Genomic DNA, 26,611 nt, shown 5'->3' with positions numbered 1-26,611 from the left:
TCAGAAATTGAAGATTTTTCAAAAAATGCTCTTGTTATCCACATTTATCATCCTTCTCATTTCCCAGGTGAGAGTTCTTGTGTCACTTGCATATATTTTGGCCAAAGAAAGAAATCCTAATGCTGAGAACATACCACAGCTGTGGTCTGCAGTGGAGGCAGGGTGTGGCTTTACCTGAACAGGTACATAGGCTGAAGAAACACTGGCCTGAGCCTTGGGTGCATACACACAACACAGTGTTTCTGTGCATGTGGGCAGCTGGCACTATGTAGGAAGACCAAGTGCCAAGACAAACACAAACCTTGTGTAGGAAAGTAGGCAGCTGTCAGCTATTTGTAGAGCTGTGGAGAAAAATGTTAGCTCTTTAAGATTACACCAATACAGTAAATGGATTTGGTAGAGCTTGCATTTGTTTGGGCTCCTTCTGAATTAGGAGTGCAGCTACAAGGGTCTGTGACCTTCCTTGTTAGGAACACCAATTCACAAGAGACCAAACATCATCCTGTGTCACTGCTCTCAAAGAACAGCATCATTTGGTGAGTGGCAGGGAGGGAGTCATTAATGTGAGTGACAGAAAGGTCCTCAGCAGAGGGCTCAAAAGGAAGAGGTCAGCACATGTCAAGAAGTGAGCTAGACCCACTGCATATTTTATTGTTTCAGTCATCTTCATGCCTTGATTCTGGGACATGCCACTAGGCACAGAGATATCTTCACTGCAGCCTCATGCCTAATGTTACTGCTTCCAAAGAATCCCATTTACCAAAGTACTCCATCATCTTCCAAAGCAGAAATGCTGCTGCAGACTTTTTTTTTTTTTTGCATTATCTTAAATGAAATATTATTTTCTTTCAGGTTTTGCATTTTCCCTTTCTGTTTATTATTTATTCCCCTCAGCTGAGATGTGAGTCATGGCAGATAACTTGGTTGTATATAAGTTATAGCCTTCACTTTTCATGCATATTTGCAGGCAATACAGATTATCTAAAAAATGTTGAATCAATCCAAAACACACAGTTTGGCCCACAATTAAGTTTTTATCTTTTATCATTTCAGATCTATGGATATGCATTAATTTTCCACAGCTTTCAGTTAATGTCTTCTATATTAAATTGAAATTGTCTTCTGTCAGTAAAGTATCTTAGTTACATATCTAAATTAAATTTTTGAGAGGAAGGTATGTGTATATTCTTATGTGTCTCTATGTTTAAAATGTGAAATACCATACCTGTGCTAGAATAAGGGTTATTTGATGACAGGCTGCTGTTCCTCTGAAGCCTTCGAGCTAAGCGTTTTCCTGGCCACTGAACTGAGAGCACTTCTGGTTTTGTTGGATCTTTTCTGCACAGAAACACAGGAGACTTCTTAAGAAAAAATATGTGGGGGAGCTCTTCTCCCTCTGTTCTCAAAAAATGCGCTTTTATGTTCCCTTTTGAATTAAATAAAAAGAAATACCTGTTGAGAGCACTGAATTATTTTCTGGATTTTCACTAAAATTCATTAATTTTGATTAGGTCATTAAAGACGTTAAAAAAAAAAAAAAAGAAAGGGGTTAAGCTAGCATAAACCTAAATCTTTGAGGGAGACAAATCTCAAGGTCAGTATCTGTGCATGCTGTGGTTCTGACCTGACCTAAGTAATCATTCACAGTTTTTTCATTCACAGTTTTGTAGCATCACTGCAGAGGAACTGGCATAAATAGAGGTGCACAGACACTGTGCATGCTTGGTGCACCCTCAGACTTTCAAAACCTGATTGATTCCTACAGTCAAGATGCTGGCACAAAACCAGATATTACTCCTGTACTTCAGGGGATCTCAAACCCAACAGCAAAACAAACAAGAAAATGACATTTCTAAGAGAAAAAAAGAAAATTCATTTCTAACAGCAAAGTCTTAAGATCTTCTTTGTCTACAAAATACAGCAGTTTGTATTTTGCTTTCCCTAATGTTTTTAACAATAGCATACTGAGGAAAAAATTCCATACAACCAAGTAACTTTTCAGAAATATTTTGATCCTTGATTCTACAAACCCTCATCACGAAGATCAAGCTAAAACCCTTGGATGGATGAAGGCTACCCAGGTGATTGAGAGTTTGTAGAGCTAGAAGTTAACCAAGAATATGGCCATATATTCTAGGAAGCAGTTGTGACAAGCAAAAGCCTGGCTATTTCTTCTTTCAACATTTTTCATTGTGCGTGAAAAAAAGATAAATTATAAAGCTGGAAAAAACAAATGAAACAGTTGTCTTAGTAATTCCAGAGCTCTTTATATTGCAGGGGTTTGGTTTCTACATTTGAGATAAACTGTCCAGGGATTTAAAAAGAAGTCAGCAGAACCTAGCAGGTACCAAAATGATTGTCCTACAGGCAGCCCACCACAGGATCAGATGCATTCAATTTCAGGAAAACTTCAGATAGTGGGCTCCTATAGGGAATAAAAAGTGTATCCCTATTTCTCCTGTTATTCCCTAGATCAGATTTCTGGGTGCAATGTAAAGCAGTTGTGGAGGTTCACCACGACCTCACTCCTGCCCCCCTTCCCTGCAGCTGAAGAGGGCTTTGCTCACCTCTCCTGCCAGCTCTGCTCCTCCGTGCTTTCCATGGCACACTCCAGGGAGCTCTGGAGGGACTGCAGCAGCTGGCTCAGTGTCTCCTTCAAAAGAAAGCGAGTCACAAACTGCTCCAAACTGGAAGCTTCCTGATAGTCCTAAGGATTACATGAAAAAACCCCAAAAGGTCAAGCTTTGCTTACTAAGTTAGAAATACCCGAGGGAAGGTTCAGACTCCATTCAGGAAGGAAGCAGGTTGGATGTTTCTATGTTTATACATGTAAACCATGCTAGCAACCTTTGTTGATGGACAAAAAGGCCTCTGAATTTCCAGATGTAGGCACAACTCCCACTCAAACTGAGAGGCTCAAGCAGACAGTGACACAACACAGATTTTACTCAAAAAGACCCTTTTCTTTACATCCTTAACTCCAGTTGATGGCAGCACCACATTACTTCTGAAGTGTGAAAAACCAAACTAAGACTGACAGCTGCAGAACTGAATTTAAAGTTTTAATTCAGATCCACTCTTGTGAAAGGATGTTTCTCAAGCCCACTGGCCTGTCTCAAACATTGATTATAGGAAGTCTTTGAGCAGAGCACATGCTTAAGATACTCCCCTGAAAAATCCCACCAGCAGTTGTCTGAAGGACTGTGTGAGAGAGGTTGCCTTCTGAATTTAACACTCTTTGACTCATTTTTGTTCCTTTAACTTGTTTAATTATTTTTGAAACCATATAGCTGTATATTTCACAATTTCATTAAATGCATCTAAATGTAATTTAAACTAGAGTTTGGTTATTATAAAAGTTTGCACCTATACTTAGCAATTTGTAGTGATTCTTTGAATCATGACATTTCCAATTTCTTGTATGCATCAAAAAATATTTGTGCTTTTTTACTGTGCAGATAATTTCAGAAATCAATTTTATGCCTGTTGTCTCCCTGGCCTAATAAATCTTATTTCCATGGCTGGGGTCAAATTTGATGTTTCTGGCAAGCCCAAATCTGCAAAACCCCACTGTGCTCCCTTCCAACCATGCCCATTATGTGATTCTGTGATTTGGCAGTTCTGCAGTAATATGTAGGTAATGCTTTGTAAGGGGGGCCACCTTTACAATAATATAAAAACCCTCCTTCTTTTTTCTCATTAATAAATGTAACAGAGAGGATAGAACCCCAGGAGTCTCTGCTTACTGTGCTGAGGTCACATGAGGAACAGAGATAGAAAAGAGATTTACATCTCTTAAGCTCTGAATGAATTTGCTGGCTCCTCACTCAGCTGATCTTGAAAACCTTTGGGCACAATTCCATCTAAAATAGTTTAATAAAACATGAGGTCCCTGCAATGAGAGATTTCTTTAGTCACCACATCTGAGGAGAGATGCTGGTCCCCCACCTCCAAGCTTAAAAGAAGACCTGTCACTTCAAGGGTGTTGCCTCCTACACTATCTGAGAACCCATCTGAGTATTTTTGGTATTCTTAAGGTATTCCATTTTCTTTCCAATGTGAATAACACCTGAAATGGCTTTCTGATTTTTAGACTTCTCTTAGAATTTTTCCGTGTATGTGTTTGCAGTCAGAACACAAATAGAAGATGTTTAGAAATTTGAATGTAAAATGGAAGATTGTCAGATAATAGCTTTAAAAGCATTTTGCTCTCAAATGAGAGCAATATTTTCAGAATATCTGTTAGTTCTTGTTGGAAGACTTCTGCTACAGAAATCTCAGGTGTTAAACCACCCATGAATCATCAGAAGTTACTTATGTAGCCAGAAGCTTCATGGTCTTCTACATTTACTTATTCTGTCTTCAGACTAATCAGCTGTGAGTCACTTTCCAACAAATAATTTTTCATTGATGCAATTTTAAAATAGATGCTCATGAGAGATTGTCTGTCTACCTGAAGGACTCACACTGGTTTAAAATAATGTTTATGGCAACCTTTCTATGATTACTTAATCTTTTTGTGCAATAGGAAAGCTGTTATTTTATTCTTCTTCTAAACTGTCTCCATTGTAATTGATTTAAAACTTCAGGGAACCTGAGAGATCATTTCATTTCCAAAAACTTTGATTTTCTGGCATGTTAGAACAACATGTGTGAATCTGTGCAGCATGGACAGATAATTGAAACCTTTCAGTGGAAATCCAAGGTATACTTTCATTTGTTTTTCAGCCTTTGCCATTGCTCTTAGAAATAAGTGAATAAATCATCCCAGAACTGACCATTTATTGTAAGTTTTTGAATTGCGTTTTAAAATTCTGGGCATCCAGAAAGTAAATGTTGCAAATACCTCGATATTGCTTTCTGACGATACTCATGGTAAGTCTGATACAGGCATGCTGAATTACAAACTAAATGTATTGTTTCAATTAGCAAACTGTTCAGGTGGGCTCTCACAGATGTGGGGATCATATAAACATTAGCTGTGTAATACTTTCTGCTGTCTGAGGCTTCTGCTTTCCAACTCCTTGAGAAAAAAAATTACCTAGAAAAGCTTTCCTGTGTTTAAAATTAATAAGATTTTTTTTCATTAGAACTACTCCAAGTTTGTGCATTGCACTGAGATTTAGTCTTTTTCTCTTTATATTCCTGTCCCATAACTTCTATATTTAAAGGCTTCCCTATGAAAAAGGTCCTTGTGATCTTTAGACATGTCTTAGAGTTACCTTATCAGATTCAGAGAACTAATTTTGAAGATGGGAAAGATAGGCAGGATGCTAACATCATCTCTGGCAGTCTAGAATTATCAAAGACCCTTTCATTATGTATATTTTACCCAAATATTAGTGCTTACAACTATTCTATGTGGAATTACTTAACTCTCTTAATGAACGTAGTTGAGCAAATAATTACAAATTATTTACTGTTTTCTTCGAAGAATTTATGAGTCAAGAAATTCTGAGCTCACAGCAATGTTGGGCAGCTTCAGCTCCAGCCCAGTGAAAAATAGCTACTACCTGTCTTTTTAAAGTTCTTCAAAGATCACAGAAGAAGGTATTCAGGATATAGAAATGATCTGAATAATTGTAATTTAAGTCATTGAGGGGAAAAGATTGTCCATTACAATTCAATTTAAACCTCAAGCCCAGCTCTCAGCACTGAGAAATTAGTAGCTATGCTTTAGTATCATTTCACCACTCTATTTCCTTTGAAAATTACCTTATTTTGTGTTTTACTAGAGGCACACTGGTACAACATTTTTGTATCAATTTATTAAGTTTTTCTTATGGTAGAATCATCTCAACTGGCATGCCCAGCATTTGTACTGCCAGTGCATCGTGCCACCAACCAGTAATGGGACCCGTGGATGGTGTCTGAACATAAACCAGAAAAATGGCCCACTTACTGAATTTCATTAGCTGTTAGTTACTGTTCATTAGCACACACATTACTACACTGCACCAAGGTCTGGGCAGTCCAGATGAAATAAGTCTGTGTTAACATATTGTTCTGCTTGTTAGTTTTACTGAGTGCGAATGAATCAGGGTAATTTTCCACACTTTCCTCATCAAGAGGCAACTGTGACCTTTGTGAGCAGCAAAGATTTGTTTAATGAAAATGAAAATGCACATAATTAGTGATTTCACTGTGGAAAAGGTGACTGTGGTCTTTAAAAGTGTCTAAAGGCTATCTTGGAAAGTGCAGAAGAGGTTCTCCTTTTACAAAGGCAGAGGAGGCAGGGTTTAGGAATCTCCTAGTGCAGTCACCATCTCAGGGTTACCAAGGTTCAGCAACTCTTGATCTTCTCAGTCTTTGGTGCCAGCCTCAGCCCTCTCTCCTTGACCCTGCTGATCCATTTATCAGATGAGCAGCTCCTTGAGATGGAGAGGGACACTTCTTACTGATATATTACTTAGCAATTTTATGTTTCCTATCTATATGTCATATTAAACATAATTTCACAAAAATATGTATGCTTATCTTTACAGAAAATACCCTCAAGTCAACTGAAAAGCAGTTATCACTGACTAGAACTCAGTAAGAAATAATCTATTTAACTTTCCCTTTATCATGGAATGTCTCCTCCCCTGGTATGTTAAGATCCCAAATTAGAGGGACAATGCCCTGGGTTACAATTTTAAATTGAGGATATAAAATTAGTCAGAATAACTTCACTAAAATGAAATCACTAAGATCTAATTCTTCAGATTGTAGGAAGAAATCAAAACAGCATCAGAATAAAATCATCATTTCACTAGAAGCCATACTGAGAGATGCTCAATGTATTGATGTCACACAAATGTAACTTTTACAGCATCCTCACTGTAAAAGTGATCAAAGGCAGGATGTGCCCAATTATTAGATTCAACTTTGAATATGGCACAAGTTTTACAAGTTTATCCAAGTATTATATTTAGCACAAATTATGTGTCTGAATTCTACCTAGAGAATTGGAACAGTGACAATTTCTACTAACCATCTGCAGTGCTGACATAGCAGCAAAGAAATAAAATAGGCAGCCATGGCTGATTAGAAAGAAGATTGTCACATATTTGTAACAGCATCTCTCAGAACAGTCTGTCACTCCCTGTGCTGGGGTTACCGAAGGAGTAATGCACTGTTGTTGCAATAATAGGGTGCACAGAATCCATGCATGGATAAAAAGTAACTCCTATTTAAGTGCTATTAGGTGCATCAGATAGCTTAGAGACAAGAAACTGTTTTGGCTGTGTTTGATATTAGCAGGTAGCAGGGAAATGTGCAACACCCTTGCTGCAGGGAGAAGGTTGCACCGCTACACATAAAACATCAAAGCCTCTGGTGGTTTTGATCGGTGTCAAGAGGGGAATGGCTAGTTAAATGTTTATTTTTCTGCTTCGAAATAATTTCTATTTAGAGGCATGAATGTTAAAATAAGTGTTTTTTTGTTTTGTTTTATCTTTATTTTTGACTAAATATCTTTGCTGCTGGCAAAAATTTGAGCATTGTATCTTTTTGACCCAGTAGGCAACAAAAAAAGATCAAAGAAGTTCCCAAGAGTTTTCAAGGAGCTAGAAGACGAAAGGAAAGGCATGAATGTCTGGACTATCCTTGCATGACTTCTCAGAATTAATTGCTTGCATTTTGCATTTCTCTTGGTTTGATTTGACTTGCACTAATAGTCACAATCTTAAAAATAAACAAAATAAAAAGTCCAAACCATAATTTAATAATGTTCCCAGACAAAAATAGCATTTATCTGTAGGGCCCTCTCTGCCTTGTAGCAGGGTGGAACTGGTGATATATTTAGCATTATCACCAGCATTTCTCTCTCAGTTGAGAGGCAGACAGTTCACTTACTGGCTGGAACAGGCTTCTCAGGAAGCGGTGGAGTCATCATCCTTGGAGGTATTTAAAAGATGTGTAGATGTGGCACTTGGGGACATGGCTGAGTGGTGGATTTGGCAGTGTCAGGAGGTTAATGGTTTGACTTGATGAATTTAAGGATTTTTTCCAACTTGAATGATTCTAAACCTTAATGATGCCATGATTTTTGATTGACATAAAAAAATAGCAATAAATCTAAAGGAACAAATGAACTGTTTTCCAAGTTAGTGCATGAAAATTAATACTCAGGATAAACAGAGCAATACCTGTTTTACTTGTGAAGCAGCTATTCATCACATTAATTCTGTGTAAGGTGCATTTGTAAAAAGTGTCATTTCAAAGAGAACAAGACTATATTCTGTGAAAAATGTTAATAAATTCTAACCTCATGGAAAAATGGGTGCCAGACAATTTAACAGAGTTTTTGTGAAAACAAAAAAGCAATTTAAAATTTCATTTTTGCTCAAATATAATGTTAGTTGTGGAACACCATTGTCAACAAAGGCTTATCTAACTTTCTTCCCAGATAATTTGTTTTGAGATAAAATTTACATAAATGCTACTGTTACTATTAGTCAAACATGCAAGTAAAAAAATCTAGGCATTCTGGTTTATAATGGGTATCAACCCTCAAGATTGCAGTGATTTACATAATTGCCATAAATGCACTATCAGTAACTAAATTTCAAGCCCTGTGTTACTCTCTCAGCTCCTATAATCTTCTCTTTTACTTTACTGGCTCCTGTTTTTAGACTAATCAAGAAATTTTCAACTAATGTTAAGGCTGCACTGACTTTGCTTAGCTTTGGGTTTTTTTGAGCAAAGCAGAAAAATTAATGATTTCATAGAAGCAGATAATTAGACATGCTGTATTTGTCATTGAATCCTTGCTGTTGCACACCACACACCTCCCCCTTTCTATGTTTTTACAAGCAACATGTAAAAAGCAGTTAGGTTTTTTCCCCGAAAAAACTTGGAAGGCTATTCGAGAACTTTGTAGCTCCACTGAAGAACTGTCTTGTTTTCATCCTGAAATTAATGTTTATGTTTTGTGTATGTAAATACTGCATTAAAACCAGCCTTAAATAAATCAGTTTTGATCACTACTGCTCAAATACATTTTGCTAGTTCACCTAGTCTGATGCCTTGCTATTACAGATTGTTAGGTGTCTTTCATAAAAGCTCTGCAAAGGACAGAAGAAAGTCCTCCAAAGTAAAGAATCAGACTTTTGCAGAGTCTGAAACAGGGAAAATTTGCAATGTTCCATCCCTTCTTTCCTGTGTAGTCTGCCATTCCTTCCCATGCCAGCCTGCTGTGTGCTTTTGTCTCCAAAAGAAGAGCTGTACCTCAGTATCTACAGGAGTAGTGTGCACCCAGAGGTCATCACTTTCCTTCCTGCTGTAAGGATATAGCACAAGCAAACAGGACTGAAACAGAAAGTCATCTTCTGGTTAGGTGGGGTTTGTATTGAAGTATATTGCTTCCAAATGCAGCTCAGTCGTTTCCCTGCTGAAATATGCTCCTGGAGAAATCTAACCCTGCATTTTTACCTTGGCACCTCCCATCAGGCAATGGAGCACGAATGGTCCCTACACTCCTGAGAGCTTCCCAGGTGCAGTTCAGGTTGGTTTGGCAGGAGGGATCTGGCCCCAGAACAGTAAAAGGAAGTCAAAGCTTCTTGAACCTGCTAACACACTGGAATGTTTTCTGCCACAGATGATGATGGTTTCACTTTCAGAGAGCAGAGGACTGGAAGGCCAGAGAAAACTCAGTTCAAGAAAGCTGTGCTGACAGCTCTTTCAGACTACAGAGGGCAATAAAGTACACAGGAATCATGCTGGTCTGGGTCATTGGAAACTGACTCAGCCACTGCAGATACACTGTGTGCTGGTGGGTCCCACAGTGCAGGCATCCAGTTCCAGAATTCTTTTCTATATATGAATTTTCCAACTAGCACATCACTCAGAAGATGGTAATAAATGCTGCTATTACTCAGTGACTGTTCAAGGGACTCAGTGACTGCAGTGGCAGACTGGTGACAAAGTTTTACGCTGCACTATGAGAGGAAACCCAAGTCTTGCCTGGGATGCATGTCAATGGCCATTTAAAACCACACCAACCATTTCTGAACACCTGTTTGCTTGAGCAGGGAGTCAGCTCGAGCTATGAGCTGCCTCACATCTTGTATGTCACTGGTGATGAACATCATTTATTCTCTATCTCAATGAGCTAACTAACTTTTGCTGCACATCCAGCTCTGATTTTAGATGGCTAAAGTCCAGATTTTAGACCACTAACTTAAGTAAAACTTGAACTATTTGAGACAGAAATTTTAATATTTGCACTCCAATGATTTATCGGGTAATGAGGTCACATAACCTATCTGTTTCCTGAGAAATGAGTTCCAAACTTTGAACTGAAAATTCAAACTTTGAATTGAAAATTTAATTTCCATACAAAGATGTAGTGCCTGAGCATATCCTTAGCAGAAAGTTCTATTTTAGAGAATTTGAGGACACCTTTTTTGTTTGACTGTGTTCACACAGAGTTTCTACTAAATGGAATTAAAAGTGCTTTTCCAGTTTTACCCTTGCTCTATTTCTGCCACCTCTAACAAATAGTCAGCTGAAGTATTCCCAAAAGACAGAAAACCCATTAGACTTGAATCCTCAGTTAAGAAAATAAAATTCAAAGAAATTTTGGTTTGGTTATATTTTAGATGGGTTCTTCAAGTAGACAAATATGAAACACTTATTAATATTCCAGATTTTTTTGTCCATATTTCTAGTCAGACCAGTACATGTATTTTATAATCTCATTACTCTGCTGGGACTTCTCCTTGTAATTAACTTCTGAAGTAATTCTTAAAGGCTGTCTTTTTTTTACTTCCAGTTGCTATGAGATGACATCCTGCTCTTCAGCAGCAGTATTTTATACACAGGGCTATTTTTTTAAAAATTATGCATAGCTAAAATGAACCAATCTGTTGCTTTTTAATATCCAACTCAATAACTCAGTGAGTCAGTGCCCGTTCATTATGAGTAGAAGATGCACAGCATGAATGAACAGACATTCAGCTTCCTGGCTCAAGCTCTAAATAAATAAGCTACACTTTTGGGTTTTTATTGGCAGGTGATGTAAAATGTATGAGTACTTCACTCCTGCAAACACCCGAATACCAAAGATAACAGCTTCACTAAAAGTGCACGGCTTTCTCCACAATGATCTCTCCACTGATTGACTGAAAAAAAAACCAAACAGGGTTTTTTGACTCCAGGGGATCTCACTGAATAATTTTGGCTGAAATTTCTGGTTTTGATGAGTAGCCTGGTGTGGATCTGGGTTTGGAGGATCTGGGTTCGCTCCCCTCATCTTTTGAAGCTGTTCCACCTAGCACAGGACATTGAACTGCTCATCCAGGGAAGAGGAGGGAATCACCCAATGTATTGAGGCACTTTTGGTCAGCTGGGATGTAGTCTGAACACAGGAGCAGGGGCAACCACAATGAATTGAGTGCTAGGTGGATTGGCTGCCTGGCATGTCCTGCAGCCCTGCCACATCCCTGGTCAGATGTGCAGGTGGATAAACCAACCTTCTACCCCTGAGAAACACTTCCTCCTGCCAGGGTAAAGGTCCCCTCGCAACAGCCCTAACACCTCCTCTTGGCAGGCTCTGTGACTTCTGCTTTCGTTTAAAAGGCCTCAAATGGAAATGAAATCTTGTTCTTGGCCAGGAGGCTTCCCTCAACACACCAGGTTATTTTTTCAAATTTGGTCTATTTCCAAATGTTGGTGTTGATACTTACCCACATTTGGCAGGGGACATAAAACTCTCTTCATACAAAAATGCAAAGAACATTCTTCAGACCATTCACAAAGATTTTGGCTATATCCAGACTGTAATAGTTTGCAGACAGGACTTTAAAGATTTTGTGTACAACCATTTTGATAAGCCTTTTCTTACTGGATTTTGCTACAAACATGTATATTTGGAAGAAATTAAATATGAATTAGTAAATTCAGATAAGAAAACTGCCAGAAATACTCCAAACAAACAAAATAGACAATCTAAGGAAAATTTCACAAATTTTACTTACTTTCTTTGTTTTGTCCATTGCCTTCAGAATGGTCATGTTCAAGTCTTCCAGGACACATAAGACATTTTCATACTCTCCTAAGTGCTTTGAAAAATAATCTAAAAGAAGAAAAAAACCCACATCACCTACAAATGTCCTCAAAAATCAGTGTCTCATTAAATATCAGCTTTATCAAGTCTGAATTAAGTTACAGCATTATTGAATATCTAAATGCAAAATGAAAAGGAGATACAATGAAAAAGGTCATTTTCTTTTTAAATTTTGTATTATTTCTCTGTAAAATCATTCCTGGCATACTTAAAATACCAAAATCCATACTTCAAAACATTTTCTTTCAACAAATGAGCTGTCAAATTAAAAAAAAAAAAAGGTAATTATCATTTTGACAAATGAAACAAACTTATTTTCAAAATATCTACATCTTCTTTATAAATCAAAATTTCAGCCTAATAGTCTACAATTACTAGCAGCAAATGAAGTTTTCATATATATGTGCTGAATTTGATTACATTGATAGGAAAATGAGTAATTCTGGTAGAGCCCTTAGAGGAGATAATATCAAGTAGGGGCTGTTGAGAGGCAGGGCTGGTTGAGAGCAGCTGTTTCTCTGAGAAATGAAGAGACCATGAGTTGGCCAGAGAAGCTTCTAGTCCCAGCTGCTGTGATATTTTCAAACAAATACGATGCATGCAAAATTAAATTTTAATGAAAATTGTGGAAATAACAAGTTGCAGAATGCCTCTGTGTATCTTCTCAAAGCAAAGGACTTCTTAACAGAAAGAATTGATGTAAAATCAGAGGGATTACAGCAAGAGGAGGAAGCAAACCTGGGAAATGATGACCCGAGTTCCCATTTGGTTGATGTGGTGAAATACAATAGAGGGAAGCACAGGAAAGAAGTAGCGTGAAAAATAAAAAAATAAAATTATGTTAAAGCTTAGAGACTGTGTTAGACAAGGCATTTAGACATCAGATCACCTGGAAGGGCATAAAAATCAACATCTAAGTGGCAGACAGGAAGAACAAGATTAGATAGGAGCTTTTTGAAATAATAAATAGCAACCCTTCAGGGCTTTTAAGAAGTCAGCATGAGCTTCTCAGGGGAATAATGAAAACATAAGTTACCAGGCGCACTGTGATGTGCCTGGTATTGCTGAGAGTTTGAATGAAATTTTTTAGAATTAAAATGTATTATTAATTAGTACCCTGGATGTTTTTTAGCTTCATTTCTGAGATGAACTCATATAGCTCAGAAAGAGCTGTATAATCACAAGATTAAAAAAGGATTGAGTAAATTCAGTACAGGATTCACAGATGAGAAACACCCTAGTGGCAACATTTGAAGGATTTAGAAGGCATTTGAAGCAGCCTGTATTTAATCAAAGCAGACAATAAACAGAGTCAGTGCTGGACTGACACCCCCAGGCCAGCAAGCCTGTGCAACATCAGCTGCCCTAAATCCCACGTGGAACAAAATCACCTCTCTTCCTCAGCCAGGTTTATACAATATTGGCCAGATGCTCAACCAGCAGAAGCTGTCACAGCCCAGTTCACTTCAGATGAGCCTCTTGTCACATATTTATAAGCCACAGGATGAGGTGGTTTTTAGGGGGTTCTTGGCCGTGTCACCCTGTGGGTGAGTAAACAAGCTGGTATTCAACTTGACAATATGTTCAGCTTTTAAAGGTCTTCAACACTGCTGACCATTGGAAAACTTATCAGGCTGCCATGTTTCCCCCAGAAATTGTCTGGTTGACAAGTATGATTTTTTTTTTCTGACATTTTGTGGGAAACCTGCAAAAACATTTGTAAATTCTTTTCTGCTGCAAGAAGCACTCCTAAATCAGGTGCTGTTAGATAAGCTGGAGAGCAAACAGGGTGTTGGGGAAATGACTCACAGCTCAGAATGAGGTACAGAAATGGGTAATTGGGCCAAAATCTAGGCCTTGCAGGAGTTTTATTGTGACAAAGGATGATAGAACTTGTCAAGCTTGCTATTCTCCCTAGCTCAAGTAGGAGGAAAGTAATGAATTTTCTTTTAGTGGGGGTATATGACAAGTGTTAAAGTGAGAAACTAACTCGAAAAGATATCTCACACTGAGGGGAAATAAAATACAAGTCATCTATCTATCTATCTATCTATCTATCTATCTATCTATCTATCTATCCATCTATCTATCCATCTATCTATCTATCTATCATCTGTCTGTCTATCATCTATCTGTCTATCTATCTATCTATCTATCTATCTATCTATCTATCCATCTATCCATCTATCATCTCTCTATCTGTCTATCATCTATCTGTCTGTCTGTCTATCTATCTATCTATCTATCTATCTATCTATCTATCTATCTTTATGTCAGAAAGACATAAGATCTCAAGTCTCAGAGAGCGTGAAATACTGATTAGAAAAAATATTTTCAAAGTAAATTCTGCACGTAGGGGATGACAGAGTCTGAAAAGATTATAAGCCATCTGCATTTTCCCAGGAGTTCTCTGAGTGGAAATTATTTTCTGTTTGAGCTACAAAGATTAAACAGAAAAAAAATAATCACATGGCATGTTTATTTGCACAGGGCTGCTGCAGGCATAGATTATGTTCTTTCCCAAAGAAGAACTTACCACAGAGCTCTTCTGTGTCAAGATTGCTGGAAAGATAAGAGTATAGAAGGTTAGTGAGGCTAGCAATGGGTTTTTTTTTTTTTTTTGCTAGGGCAGAAGGCTGCAGCCTTTCTGAAGCTGGCTGCAGGTTCAGCCTCCATTCCCGAGCCCATTCCCACTGGCACCTTCCTACTCACTGCAAACTCACTCTCAAGTTCAGCCTTTGTGCATCACAGTGCAGTGGCTGCTCCTCAAGCCTTACACATTTGGCCCCAGTTCCGGTAGAAATCCATCTAAACACCAGAAATTTTTGGCTTGGGGTTTTTTCCTCTACCTTTCTGCCTGTACTACCCTTCTGTGGCTGTCATGCTGGACAGCAAGGCTCAGAGGCCTTCCATGCTAAAGAAGAAAAAACCCAAAAACTTCCTCCTGCTTGCAATCCTTGCTGTGCAATAGTGTTCTATGGGAGAGCCTTGCAGAAGGAGGATAAAACCAGACATAGCCCATGAGCACACATAATTCCTAAGACTTTCTGGCCATGCCAGACCATTTCACCACTACTAGCTTTGGCAAAATTAATAATGTGAAGTATATAGATGTACTGCCATACTCTCATGTCATTATAATATAAATACATAAAGGCAGGGAAGTATTCTATTAAATTCAAACCTGTTTGCTTGAAGCAGATTTCATCTTGATCAACTTTGAAGTGATATTTTCTCTCATAAGCAAGGCCTTAATAGTTAAAAGAAAAACACATTTGACCTACAGCTCATTACTAAAAGTTAGCATATTGCTTTTCTTCCAAGGAGGAAAATAAACAGATTATTAAAAAAACTTAAAAGCATGAATGTCCTCTTTGAATCTTGCTGAGGGGTGAATATTGAACGGCTGATTGCACTTAGTATTTTTTCACTCATCTTTTTAATGGAATTTTTAATTGACCTTTTAATAAAATGATGACACAGTACTATCTTAAAATCACTTTCTCCACTGCTAACTTCCATACATCTGGCTTTCATTTCACAAGGGAGAGAAGCTGATAGAAATTGCAGGATCCTGGATTATCACAAACTTGCATACTCAGGGCTATAAAAACTTCTGAACACTTTTAATTGATAATGTAAATGAGATTTTCACACAACATTTATTAATTGAAGGTGATTCTTATCTACATTCGAACAGGCCAAGTGAGAGGGCTGCAAATGAGACTTGCACCTGATTTCTCCAATGACCTTGGTGGCAGGTATAAAGGAATTCACAGTCTGTAAGAGCTGGTGCTGAAGTTGTGAAGCTCAACTCTCAGGTAAACAAACCATGTGATGGGGAAAGGTGTCTGCAACTCCTTAAGGCTGTTTAGCACAGATCACTATGGATCTATGATCAAATGTGTCTGGCCAACTCTTCTGCAGTTCAGCAGTTGATTTTGGAATAGTCCAGATGTTCACCTCTTAAATGCAAACTGAAACCCTAAAACCTGGAAAATTGCCTGAGTCAAAGAGCCTTGACAGGATATGATGAGGTCAAAGGACAGGAGTTTGCTGTTATAATGCCTACTCTTTTTTCATTGTCCCTGCATCTTCTGCTCCTTCACATCATCTACCCTAATGACTTAATGTTAAAGATACTTCTGCATTTCTTAGTGCACAGCTTGACAGCTGTGTTTAAAACAGCCTTTCACATTTTTAACCAGTCAAATTCATGCTCTCTTTTCAAATTTTATATCTAAATCCCTTCTGGTGCCTGTTCTCTTGCAACATCCTCAGCCCCCTGTTAGTGACATAGGCTCAGAGGCTTTCAGCATCCCTGTTTCCAACATGCTGTTTGTCCTATTGACAGAAGTGGCACAGCTGCAAATCGACTACCAGTGAAAACGGAAAAGTATTTAGGTGCTGAATTCATTTTCAGTTAGAACTGGACATATGAAAACCAGAAAATATTATCTGAAGCATTTTGTGCAGCAAGTCTGTGAAAAAGCACAGAAAAGACATAAAGAACATGGATTTCTGTCTAGCATAATCAGAATTTCCTTCTGTTATAAATACCCTTGGAGACTTCATTGTTCTCAGCATCCTGTTTGAAGGGGATGCTGTTCTAGGCAGGGAAGCTATAATTTTGTGTCAGTGATTATTTCATTCTCTCTGAAATAATGACATGACGCTTCAAAAACAGTTATGAATAAATCGTGGAATTCTTTTGCTGCAGACAAACAACTTTAAGCTCCCTGCAAGATGTTACAGAAATAATTAAAGAAGTTTGGCAAGTATTTAATAGTACAGGAGTGAGGTGCACACCAGAGGGCTGTTTCTGTACCTCAGTACTCAGGTTTGAAGCAGCACATGTTCCTCATTTCAGTGGGTGCAGATGGCAAGGATGCTTCTGCTTAAACCCATAATCTGGCCATGCTGAACATGTTATTAACAATATTTGCTGGATGACTCACATCCAGGCACCAGCCCTCCACTCATGATAAGCAACCAAAGCATAGAGTGAGGCAAATGCATTCACATCACATCAGAATGATAATTCTCAATTTTCTTTCTGACTACTAGATGCAGTCCTTCTACCTGTCAGTGTCTAAAATGTTCTCTACCTAAAAAATATGAGCTATTTCTAAAGGACTAATACACTGAGCAGTCCTGATCACTGAAAAGTTGATCATAGCTATTGGTCAGTGACAGGAAAAATAAGCAAATTCACTTGAATGAACCATGGCAAAAGGGCTTATTTGTGGTACCTCTGGAAGTGGTCCAAAATGCAGAATTGCAAAGCAGCTGTGCTTTTGTTCTGCCCACTACAGTTAGCCATGGACAGGGGGCAGCCAGGGGGGAGAGAAGGTTAAAGCTATTCCACTCATCCACTGTTGTGGGTCCATGGATCCACTGACCTGACAGAGACTGTTCTATGGGACAAAAGGCACCTCTAGGCAGGGGAACCAGCAGAAGATCTAGGTATTTTCCCTGGACCACAAGAAAAGGCAATATCTTACAGAGCATAGAGTCTGAAATATAAAGCAGTTATTTTGTTGAAGAATCCAATACTATATGAAAGACTTTATGAACTAACTTAATTTAGGAAAATCATTGCCATGAATTGCAGCTGGAGAAGGATAACACTCTCTTCTTCAGATCTCTCCTCATTCTCAGATATGAGAAGGATTTGTCTCAAAAGCTTGAACTAACTATCTTTTCAGTCCCATTTGCATGTCTTTTTGCTAAATTTGGTTTTAGGGTTGAAAGTTTGAAGCTAGCATTGACTATTGTTAAGTAGAAGCATATAATTTATGAGTGAAAGGAATTAGCTGCAAGGGTAACTGGATAGGAATCCATGGACAGCCTCAGCCAAAAAGCTGTAAGTTCTTTGCAACAAGAAAGCCTGTGTACCATCTCACTTTAAGTCAGCAAAATGAGGTTAACTGCTCCAACACTACTGAGGGTGTTTTGCAAAGGAGTCTTATGTGTGCACTTCCATTTTAAGGATTTTCTGCCTCACAGCTCCTTTGCAACAGCAAACAACACCTTTAGTTCAGGTTTGTTCAAGGTTTCTTACCAGCAGAGGCAAAACTGCTTCCAGTAGGATGCAGTGCTACAAGCAGCTCAGGTGTGGGGCTCTGGTCACAGAAAAGGGAGAGGGGGAAGAGGGGGCAGAAGTGGGACAAAGCTCCCGAAGCTTCTGTCCCTGGGGAGACAAACTTCCTGCTTCCCAGATCCACCTGGACTGTGCAGCCTCTGGGCTCCCAAAGGCAGCAGCCAGCTTGGCTCTCTGGGCTCTGACACGGGCAGTGGGGTCAGCTCTTTTACTATCCCACATTTTGCTTCTCTAAAGAACTGCCTAGTTTGCTTAGCTCCAGGCTAAGTGATAACTTCAGAATCATCACTTACTGCTCTGCCTGTAGCAGGACTGAAGGATAGAATAAAAGTTTTTTTTCCCCTGACTAAGAACTCATCTGAAAAAAAAACCCCTCTAGTCCTTTGCATTCAGCAGTGACTCACAGGGATGAGATGACTACATAGCTGACAAGTCACCTTAATCATCCCAGCTATAACAGCCTTGTGTTGCTAAAAGAGGCTTAATAAAGCTATTAAAACTTGTGGTGTATGCTAAAATTTGTAGAAGACTGTACAAGGGCTGCAGAGCTATGATTTTTTTTTTTTTGCAGAGTCTGAATGACACAAACCTAAATAAGGAAATGAGATGCAGCATCACGGTGGCTCTTTTGCCACAGAGAGCAAATATCAGAGTTTTCACCCTATAGGAGAGGACAATGTTTCAATTCCTGCTTTTGTCACAAAATTATTAAAAAAAAACCCCAAAAAACAAAACAAAACAAAGCAAAAATAAACCCAAAAAACTGAAACTCAATTATTTATTCTTAGACAAAATAAAATGTTTACTTTGGTTTCTTACACTCCTTGGAAATGCACAGGAGCAGGCAATTCCAAAATGTCAGAAATCAAGCAAACAAGGCAGAAGGTCAGCTTTGCTGAACAGGCATCTTCTTTTGGAAAAGGAAGGTGTGTGCCCAGGGGAAGCAAGGTCAGATGACATGGGAAGAATACAGAGACACAGCTTGCCAGTGCAGGGAGAAAATTCATACAGCCAGAGATAAAATGGAGTCAAAGCTGCCCAGAAATGTGTATGAAAATAAAAAGTTATTTTGAGTATATTAATGGCAAAAGGCAGCATAGAAATAACATCAGGCTGTTACAGGATGTGGATGGGCACCTCACAAACAGGGACATGGACAAGGCAGAAGTGTTTAATGCATTCTTTGCCTCTGTCTTCAACACAGATGATGGACCAAGGGGGTCTCAGTGCCCTGAGCTGGAGTACCATGGCTGTGAGAATGTTTGACTCCCAGGAGACCTTGAAATTGTGTGGGATCTGCTGCTTCAGCTGGATCCCTACAAATCTATGGGGCCTGGTGGGACTCATATAAGAATCCTCAGAGCTATCTGATGTCATTGCAAAACCCTTCTTGCTGATTTTTGAGTGGTATTAAAAATCTTGTGGTTCTCTGGGAAGCCCAGATTATGGCAGGGACCAGGCCTCCAAACTACACCTACCATTAAGCAGCCAGCTTACTGCAGGGAAGCCAATGTTATCTACTGCAGAACTGAAATGAAGCACTTTAAGTCAGCTCCATTTAGTTAAAGGCAACTGAAAATAGTCATTACTGTTTGATTTTTTCACTGAGAGGGATTGCCAGTTGTTTCTGCAGAAAGCTGAATTTCTCATTAAAAATAACCACTCACATGGAAAATTTCCAAGCAAAATTCTATTTGCAGATTGTCTGTCTGACCAGAAGATCTGTTAGCATCAGGATTTTGTAAATCATTCTTGGTGAACTTGTTTGGTCAGTTGTGAAATACTAAAACATATAATCAGCTCACTCTGACCAGTATCTTTGTCTATGTGCTTCACTTCCAAACTGATTTCTATGGTCACAAGAAATCTGTGTTAAAGCCAATAGCTGCAACTACATGTCTTAAGTGTTAACAAACATACCTTTCTGATGCCAATGCTGCACCATGTACCTGAAATTCTAATTAAATCTAAAAGAACCAGTTTTTAAAAAATGGTCAAACTGTAATGTATTGTTTTCCTCTTGCAAATTTGCATTGAAAAATTCCTTTTAAAAAAAAATTCACCTGAAATTCCCCTAATTAAAGATCCTGTCTGTATGTCATATTGTTCTTAATACATTTTTTATTTTCCTTGTTTTACTTAGAAGGCAATTATTTTTTTTCTTGTATTGAACTGTGAAAGATCAGCAACAGCACGACACTGAAATATGCCTTCCAGCGAAAACAAAAGGAAACCATCCAAGGCAGAGATAATTAGTACACTTAGAGTACCCTTAAACTGCTGAGGACTTGCCATTATTGACTTTACAAGCAGAACCTTGAAGGAAGCATTCTGGTCCATATAAACATGTCCTTTATTTCAGTTCCAGTGCACAGTCCTGGGCTCCAGGCTCATGGGTTCTCATGGCTGCAAGGATTGCTAGCCAGCCTCTCAACATCCAGCTGTCACCTTGTGGAGTTTGCAGCTGAGGCAGATGATCTCAGCATTTCTCTTTGGACCCAAGGGAGGAACCAGGGCTCTGCTAATGGGACCTGGGCAGGTGGGAGGATGAGTTCCAGATGTAGATGTCTGTATGGGTGCTGGCTGTCCAACCTGTCCTGCCAGGCAAAGGAGCCCCAATGAATTCAGTGGAGTGAGAGGGTTTAACAGACCAGCTAGGAGGAGACTCAGAAGTAATTTGATATAACACAGGCATCTAGTGTTGCTTCAAATGCTCTGGCATTTCTCCACCACCCATGTCCCAACTACTTCTGCTGTGTTACACTTTCCACCTTGGGCTGATTTTCAAGTGTGAACATCTCAAATGCCTAATGCCTGGGCAACTGAGCTGAAGCCCATCTGAACAGTACCACATCTTAGGTGCCAGTGACTTCCCTGAGCATGAGGGAGCCTTAGACACCCTGCTGACACACAGGCATGCAAGGGCAGATGCCTCCATAGTGCCCTGTCCCATCCCTCTATCTGCTGTGCATGCAGCATGACACACTCCCCAAATGCCCAGCATAAGCTCAGTGCTGAAGGTGGCCAAGGCTCTCAGATCCTCACCAAACTCATCTGTGGCTTGTGCACAGTTTAACTTACACCACACACAAAGGTTTAATGGTGCCTCCCTGTCACTCGTGTGCTGGGGTCGGGGCAGGAACAGAAGAGAGGCAGGATCGTAGCAAAGGCGAAGAAAGACTTTATTCAAAAGAACCGCGCGGTTTTTATAGAGTGGTACGATGGATTCTATTCTACTGGCTAACTAACAGAAACATCTTTCTCACGCACTGTCCTTGAGAGAAACAGAAAAATAAAGTAGAAAAACAGCACCTGCAAATTGTTTATACTCAACAGGTTATCACATCTTTCCAGCTCCCTAAAATCTCTCACAAGCTACTGTGAGAAACGCTTGCCGTTTCTCTCTCCCTGTCCCATGGCATCCACACCTCCCTACCTTTGGGAGGCTGCCTGTGCCCCAGGCCCTCAGTAGCTCTAGCATCCCTCCTACCTTGTAACTAGGGTGCTGACTAAGGACTTCATTTTACCAATGTGTAAAGGGAGAAAAATAAGTCTGATTCCCCACAGACTCCTGTGAGTCAGTAATCAGTGAAGCATTTATTGCACTATCTCTCTGGCAGTGCTGCAGATTAAATCCCCTTGAGACCTTCTGTATATCTCCTAGTTTGTAACTGTGCCAAATATTCTCATTATCTTCTGACACCTTTTCCCAGAGGATGCCATTATGCTAAAACAATTTCCATGGAAGTCATGAGTAGGGGGAGAGTAAAGGATTAGGGTAAAAGGAAGGTTACATTTGCTATGATTTTTGCAAAGACTTATTCTCTAAACTATTAACCATGTCAAGGATTCTTGCTCTGCTGAAACACAAGCTTGTCAGAGTTGACATTAAAATTAATTAGAAGATGATTTACCAAACAAATGAGTTTTAACAGCCTTCACTCCTTAAACCACTAATTTCAAACTTTTCCTATGTTTCTCTCTTCATGTATAAAAAGACCTGTGCTTCTGATACTTTTCTCTACTTTCAGTACAATTATTCATGCAATAACACATATAAACAAACCAGCTGTATTTCTGCAGAGCTTCCTCAACTGTGCTTCAACACTGTTTTACACAAAGGATGTTTCGCATTCAGTTATGCTCTGAGACAGCAGAGTATGTGGGTCTTCAGCTCTAAAATTACTTCAGCTCCAAAATTACTACAACCTGCAGACTATGTCGTCCATGACCCTCCTTGTCAGCACAAAGAAAGTCTTCTGGTGCCTTTGCAGCACTCATATTTGCTCCAACAGCCTTCCCATCAGCCCTGCAGAGCCTCACTGAGCACTGAGCTCAGACTGGGGGAGGAGAGAGGGGTGAGGAACCACACTGGGTTTCCTTCACCCTCACAAACCTCCAGAAAGGTTAACTCAGATTTCAAATAGAGTGCATTGAGATTATTTGGAGTGTTAGGACAAGCACCGACCAAGGTCCAAACTGACATTAGAGATGTGTAACAGGTCAAATGTATGTCAAATCAGGACAGAAAGATAAACTCTTCCTCTTGTCCCTTCCCTGCTCACAGATATGCACTCATGTTGGTCTAACTCTTACTCTGGGGGCCTGGCTCCTACTCAAGAAACTGTGGGGATCTACCTTGGCTTCCTGATAACTTAAGAAGAGCCTAAGATGCTGCCCAGATGCTTAGAGTGAGTTTGTATTGGGGCTACCTGCAAAACAATTATGAGAAAGGGGAGGAGAATCACTGTACAAACTCCAGGCTGAAGCTGAAGCCAAAGCTCTTGATTTCCTGTCTGTATTTGATTGGTTGGGGGCTTTTTAATGGGTCTTTAAATACAAGACACTGCAGCAGAAGGAAATGCATGCTAGGAAACAAGAACCTGGAGATGTGGCTGTAGCAGCCTCGACCTGATCCCTTCTGCAGCAATGAATGCAAAGCCTTTCCTTCCACTGGCACTGTGAGGGCATCTGAGTGTGGACCTTCCACAGGTGCTGACTTATACCATTTAATGGTAGGTGATTGCCCAAAGATTTAATGAGATCCTGGAAAGAACAAATAGAAGTGACTCTCAGTGGCAGTCAAATGCCTAATTGGCTTTTAGCTTCACTCTGAAGTAATGACAATACTGGAAATTGCACTTACAGAAGAATGTTTAACTGCTACCCCCCTAAAACAGTCACCTTGTAATTACATGTCAGGAATGCTCATTGTATGGCCTAATCACCTTCAAGAAAGGTAAATCACTAATCACCAATTACCTTCCTGAAAGGTAAAATATCATAGCAGTACTAAAAGATGGAAAAAAAATTTCCTTTTTGCATGGATAGGCTACTTCAGCTAATTTGCTTGTCTTATGCATTTGTTTCTGGCTGTGTCCAAAGGAAAAAAGAAGCTAAAAAATTTAGGCAATCAATTTGTTCACTGTGTCTTTAATGGTATTTATTTAATATTTCAAATGTTATAAAAAGGCCAGGTAGATATTTTTAAAGAGAAAGAAAATTAGCATCCATGGAAGTACCTGCATAAACTGCAGAATATTTGTCCAAATTATGCACTGAGGAAATACCCTCAGCTAATGCAAATTTTCAGTAAAAGCAATGATCTGCCCTGAATGAATAACCTGTACTTTAAGGTCTAAAAAAAAAAGTACATTTAAATTGATCCTGTCATAATAAACTGCTATTCAGCCCATGTCTTGGAAACTTGGTGTGGCAGTAACTAATTCTTGCTCATCTCTGTTTTTCCTGCTGATTAGGCACTAATTGACTCTTCTTTTACTCTGTAAAAAGAGAACACCTGACTGCTTCAAATACCAAGGTGCAGAGATCCTAGTCAGTCAGGCAGACACAACCTGAATTACTGGGAAGTTAAATTCTCTGTTATTTTCCCTGCTATCACATTGGAAATGGTAATTACTCATTTCAGCAGTCTTCCACAGCCTATCTGCTTTGTGACAAGCGTGTTGTGTTAGCTTGGATTGATCTTTTTAAAAGTTAATAATCTAAATCTCACTTCAACCAGACCGACATTAGGGCCTGTGTAATAGTGGGGTTTAATACCTGCTTAATTTAGTTCCCTTAGAAGTGTTCAGCCAGTGTAAGTCATTCATGCTTTGAATCTTTCATTGGAAAATTGCTGCAGCATAGCTGAGAAGGGAATTCAAATTACCTGAGTTTGTGGTCCATAGCTACCACCCCAAGGCCATGTCTCCTTTTTCATCTTCAGGCTTTAAAGTACAAAGACTTGTGCACACAGACAGTGAAGGTTTGAATGCTGGGAGAGCTAAAGGATTTAACGTAGCTGGAAACAGCCCAAAGTCTGCTCTTGTGACAAGATGGTTACAAAATCTTGAGATACTCCAAGAAATGAACAAAGGGATGATGACATGCTGCCCCAGACATCTGTCCTAGGCATTTACGTGTAGTGTAAATCACTGCATAATCACCACACTTATGAAATATTCCTGGGATAGGGAGCTACAGTCTGCAATTTGTAAATAGTGAAGTGAAGCAGAGAGAAGATAAAAGATTTGCCCAGAGTTTGACAGTGTCTGCATTTTAACTGGGTAAGAGGGACAAAATAATCTGTGCAAATCTCCTCCCACAAGCTACAAAACTGAGCAGAATTATTTGCCCTCCCCTCCTGAAAACCAGCCATAAAATACTTCTGAGTTGCATAATTTTAATTTATTCCCTTGGATAGTTTGGAAGTGAAAATATCTTAAAATAGGTGGTTTGGGGATTGTTTGATATGCACATGATTCTCCTAATGCTTACACTAAAACACTTCCCAAGGTTCAATGAACATTTTGCTACTTTTCTTAGCCAGCTCGTTAATTTGAGACATTTTACCATAACTTGCCCTTTTCAGGAAATGCCAGTGAGTAAAGTTTTTGCTTCATTATATTTGCTCCATGTGATTTTTTTTTTGAAAGCTATGTTAACATGGAAATTATATTATACTGGCCAAGCTGTCTCTCTTTGCTGTATCCATCTGATATTTGGCCTGTGACATCTTGCTGACAGGCTTCTCAAAAGCTTACAAAGGGCTAGGGGAGAGCTTTTAAAATATATTTGCCCCTGGTATATATCAAGCCTGATATAATACTTTTCAGCTGCAAAGTCACCCTAAAGCCTTTTATCAGTTAAAGACTCCATGAAAAAAACACTCAAGATCTTCTTGTTGCTGTTTTAAATCAAAGTTTCAAGAACATTTTCTTCTGCATATCTAGGTTCTCCTCCTCCTCCTGTAACAATGTTAATCCATCAATACAGAGCACCCTTTTTCTGGTTTAGGAAGGTAATTTAGTAACTTGTCTTAATATTCCACCTGCTCCATTCCCTGAAATACATGAAAACTGAACTCTTCACAGCATGTACTCTGCGAATTTTGTGCCCGGATTTTTGCCAGGCTTTTTCTGGACAGTAAGAATGATCTCTTTCTCAGATGGTTGCTATGACAGTTTAATTACCTATTTTCAGTTAATAGCAGCAGCATTCAACACACCAATTCTTCAGGTTTGCCTGTCTACCAGGAGGAAAAGCATAATTTTTTCCTCACTTTTCTACATATTTTTCACATTTATCTATTTTCTGTTAAGGATAAAATGGTATAATAATAATAATAATAACAATAATAATAATAATAGTAATAATACTTCATCAATTTAAAAATATTTACAAAGAAAAAGGAAGGAAAAATAGATGTAGAACATCTCTATTTTTTCTTAGAAATCTTGCTTAGTATCAAGAATTTCTGCCTTTATCAGGATGCTTGCAGACAAATGGAATTATGGTAAAATGTAACCACTTACACAGGTATGTGGTACATATGAGGAAGTTCAAAGCTGTGTGAATGAGTCTGGCTCTGAAATGGGTTTTTGACTCTGGGTCATTCATGCCATTCATTGACCTTCTTGGCCATAAGGGCCCGTTGTTAGCTCATTTTCAACTTGGTGTCCACCCAATATCCTTTTCTGCCAAGCAGTTTTGCAGCTGAGTGGGCCCCAGCATATAATGGTGCATAGAACCATAGAATCATAGAGTTGTTTGGGTTAGAACAGATCTCTAAAACCATTGAGTCCAACTGTTAACCCAGCACTGCCAAATCCCCCAGATGCCTCCAGGGTGGTGACTCCCCCTCCCTGTGTCCATCACCCCATCCCTTAATCACCTTATAAGTCCTGTAGTATATTTTATTCCCCGCCAAGTCCAACAGATCAAGTACCATTTCTTCTGCTTACTTCAGGACACTATTTTGGCAAAAACTCTAAAATCTTGTGAATTCTACTACATTCAATTTGATTCCATTTCCCACAAAAGCTGGGGCTTGCTTCTTTGCACTTTTTTGGACTTTGCATTTCTCCTTGCTGAACTTCATGAAGTTCCTGTCATCTTATTTCCCTGCAGCCTTGTTAAACCCAACCATAATGGGAATATCCCAAGGGACCACACCA

General features: G+C 39.1%; 1 protein-coding gene across 1 annotated transcript in view; it reads right to left on the bottom strand.

Annotated features, from left to right (window-relative positions):
* The window catches only part of NECAB1 (N-terminal EF-hand calcium binding protein 1), a 53,957-nt gene that overhangs the window by 13,266 nt on the left and 14,080 nt on the right, over positions 1-26,611 (bottom strand). Inside the window, 4 exon segments of the mRNA XM_059845895.1 lie at positions 1,226-1,338; positions 2,568-2,707; positions 11,961-12,058; positions 14,586-14,611. Of these exon segments, the coding sequence (XP_059701878.1) occupies positions 1,226-1,338; positions 2,568-2,707; positions 11,961-12,058; positions 14,586-14,611 (377 nt within the window).

Source organism: Haemorhous mexicanus, chromosome 1 (assembly GCF_027477595.1).
Source record: "Haemorhous mexicanus isolate bHaeMex1 chromosome 1, bHaeMex1.pri, whole genome shotgun sequence".
Lineage (NCBI taxonomy): Eukaryota > Metazoa > Chordata > Aves > Passeriformes > Fringillidae > Haemorhous > Haemorhous mexicanus.
This window is presented reverse-complemented; position numbering and strand designations above follow the sequence as displayed.